The sequence below is a fragment of the Miscanthus floridulus genome, chromosome 2 (assembly GCF_019320115.1).
Source record: "Miscanthus floridulus cultivar M001 chromosome 2, ASM1932011v1, whole genome shotgun sequence".
In the NCBI taxonomy this organism is placed as follows: domain Eukaryota; kingdom Viridiplantae; phylum Streptophyta; class Magnoliopsida; order Poales; family Poaceae; genus Miscanthus; species Miscanthus floridulus.
Window position 1 is genome coordinate 131,956,903 of NC_089581.1, and position 1,686 is coordinate 131,958,588.

At 66.9% G+C, this 1,686-nt stretch overlaps 1 protein-coding gene across 1 annotated transcript; it reads left to right on the forward strand.

Moving 5' to 3' along the window:
- The first annotated feature begins 548 nt into the window (after window positions 1-548).
- LOC136537080 (uncharacterized) lies at window positions 549-1,337 on the forward strand. The gene has a single exon (XM_066529169.1). It carries the CDS (start codon window positions 549-551, stop codon window positions 1,335-1,337), a length of 789 nt encoding a protein of 262 aa, XP_066385266.1.
- Window positions 1,338-1,686: the final 349 nt, after the last annotated feature.

Genomic DNA, 1,686 nt, shown 5'->3' on the forward strand with positions numbered 1-1,686 from the left:
GACGAGGGCGAGATGGGGCGGGGTCCCTTGGACCATCTCCCTGACATAGGGGAGACGGTGCCTGGGGCGTCGGCAAGCAGCCCGGCGCTCCCAGGGGGAGGAGGAGGAGCTGTCCCGGGGTCGGCAATCGCCCGCCCTGGGGCCGAGGCCGACACGCCCGAGGCGCGGGCGCTGGGCAAGCGTGCCGTCAGCCCGGTGGGCTCGACGGCAGCAGTGGAGCAGGTGGCGGTGGGGGCGACGCAACCACCCCCATAGAGGACCAAGGGGGCGCCGGGGTCCATCGAGGACCGGCCCGCGCCGGCGGATACAGAGGCCGTGCCTCTGCCACCGCCACCGCCTTTGCAGACGAGGGTTGCCGTGCTAAAGTGGTTGCAGCCTCGCTCGAGGTAAGCGTATTTTTGGTAGAGCCGCAGCATTTTTCCATGTGTTCTTCGGTCTCGTGCTAACCCTGCAAGTGTTCTGTTCTTAGTCGGAAGCGACCTGCGGAGGTGCCTACCTTGGCACCCCTTAAGGCACTCAAGGTGAACCCCAGTTCCACCGCCCACTGGATGGTAGAGGCACAAGCCACCCTACAACGTGGCGTGGCGTCGGCAAGGGCCGACCCGAAGGAGCCGGCCACCCAAGGAGGGGCTACCGAGGCAGCCCCGACACGGACGGGGGAGGGAGCGCCTACACCCCATGAGGGTGAGGCCCGTGAGTCGGATGGGGTTGAAGTGCCCTCAGTTGCCGAGGCCGCCGAGGTCGAGGTCCCCTTGGTCTCCGAGGCCGAGGCGGCGGAGGCCGGGGCGCCCAGGACCATCGAGGCCGCTACGGCGGGTGCCGGAGCCCTCACGACCACCGAGGCCACGATGGCGGAGGCCGGAGCCCCTGGGACCACCGAGGCCACGATGGTGGAGGCCAGAGCCCCCGGGACCACCGAGGCCACGATGGCGGAGGCCGGGGCCCCCGGGACCACCGAGGCCGACGTGATCGCGGTGAGGCCGTCAGCCCAGGAAGTGGAGATGAAGGCGGTGGAGGCTTCGGTGGCACCCTTGGTTCAAGGCCCGCCATCATTGCGGGAGAGCGTCCGGGAGGTGGAGGTCCTTCTGATCTCCTCCGACAATACTTCCCGAGCGCAGGAGATGGCCGACGCCGAGGTGGTCGGTGCCGTGGAACAGCCGGTTTTGACCTCGGGCGAGGGAAGCTCGGCCCTCACACGGGTACGACCCGAGCCCCGCGGGTGGGATCACTCGCGTGTCCTATGGCAGAGCCGGGAGGACCCTGAGGCGGAGCCTCTGTTTGCCCTCAAGGACACGGCCGAGGGCGGGCGCTGGGACATGTTCGAGCAGTACCGCTAGCTAGCGGAGCGGTCACTACGGACGGTGCTGTCCGTGGTGGCCGACGATCTGCCTGGAGTCGCCCAGGTTCGTACTTTCTTTTCTCACGCGGTGGTCTTTTTCTGAGTTTTCTTTGTAGTGATTGACCCCTGTTCTGTTTCCCTCAGGAGCTCAAGACCCGGTCCCTTGGGAAGTCGGTCTTTCTCCGACGGGAGAGGGACGTCTAGGACCAGCTTCAGCGGTAGAAGGGCCTTCTTGCCGGCGCCAACGAGCTCCTATCAGCACGGAGCATAGAGGTGGAGGACCTCTGCCTTCGTTGTGCCAATGTGAAGGTCGAGGCAGCCATGGCCTAGGAGCATGTCGCCCCTCT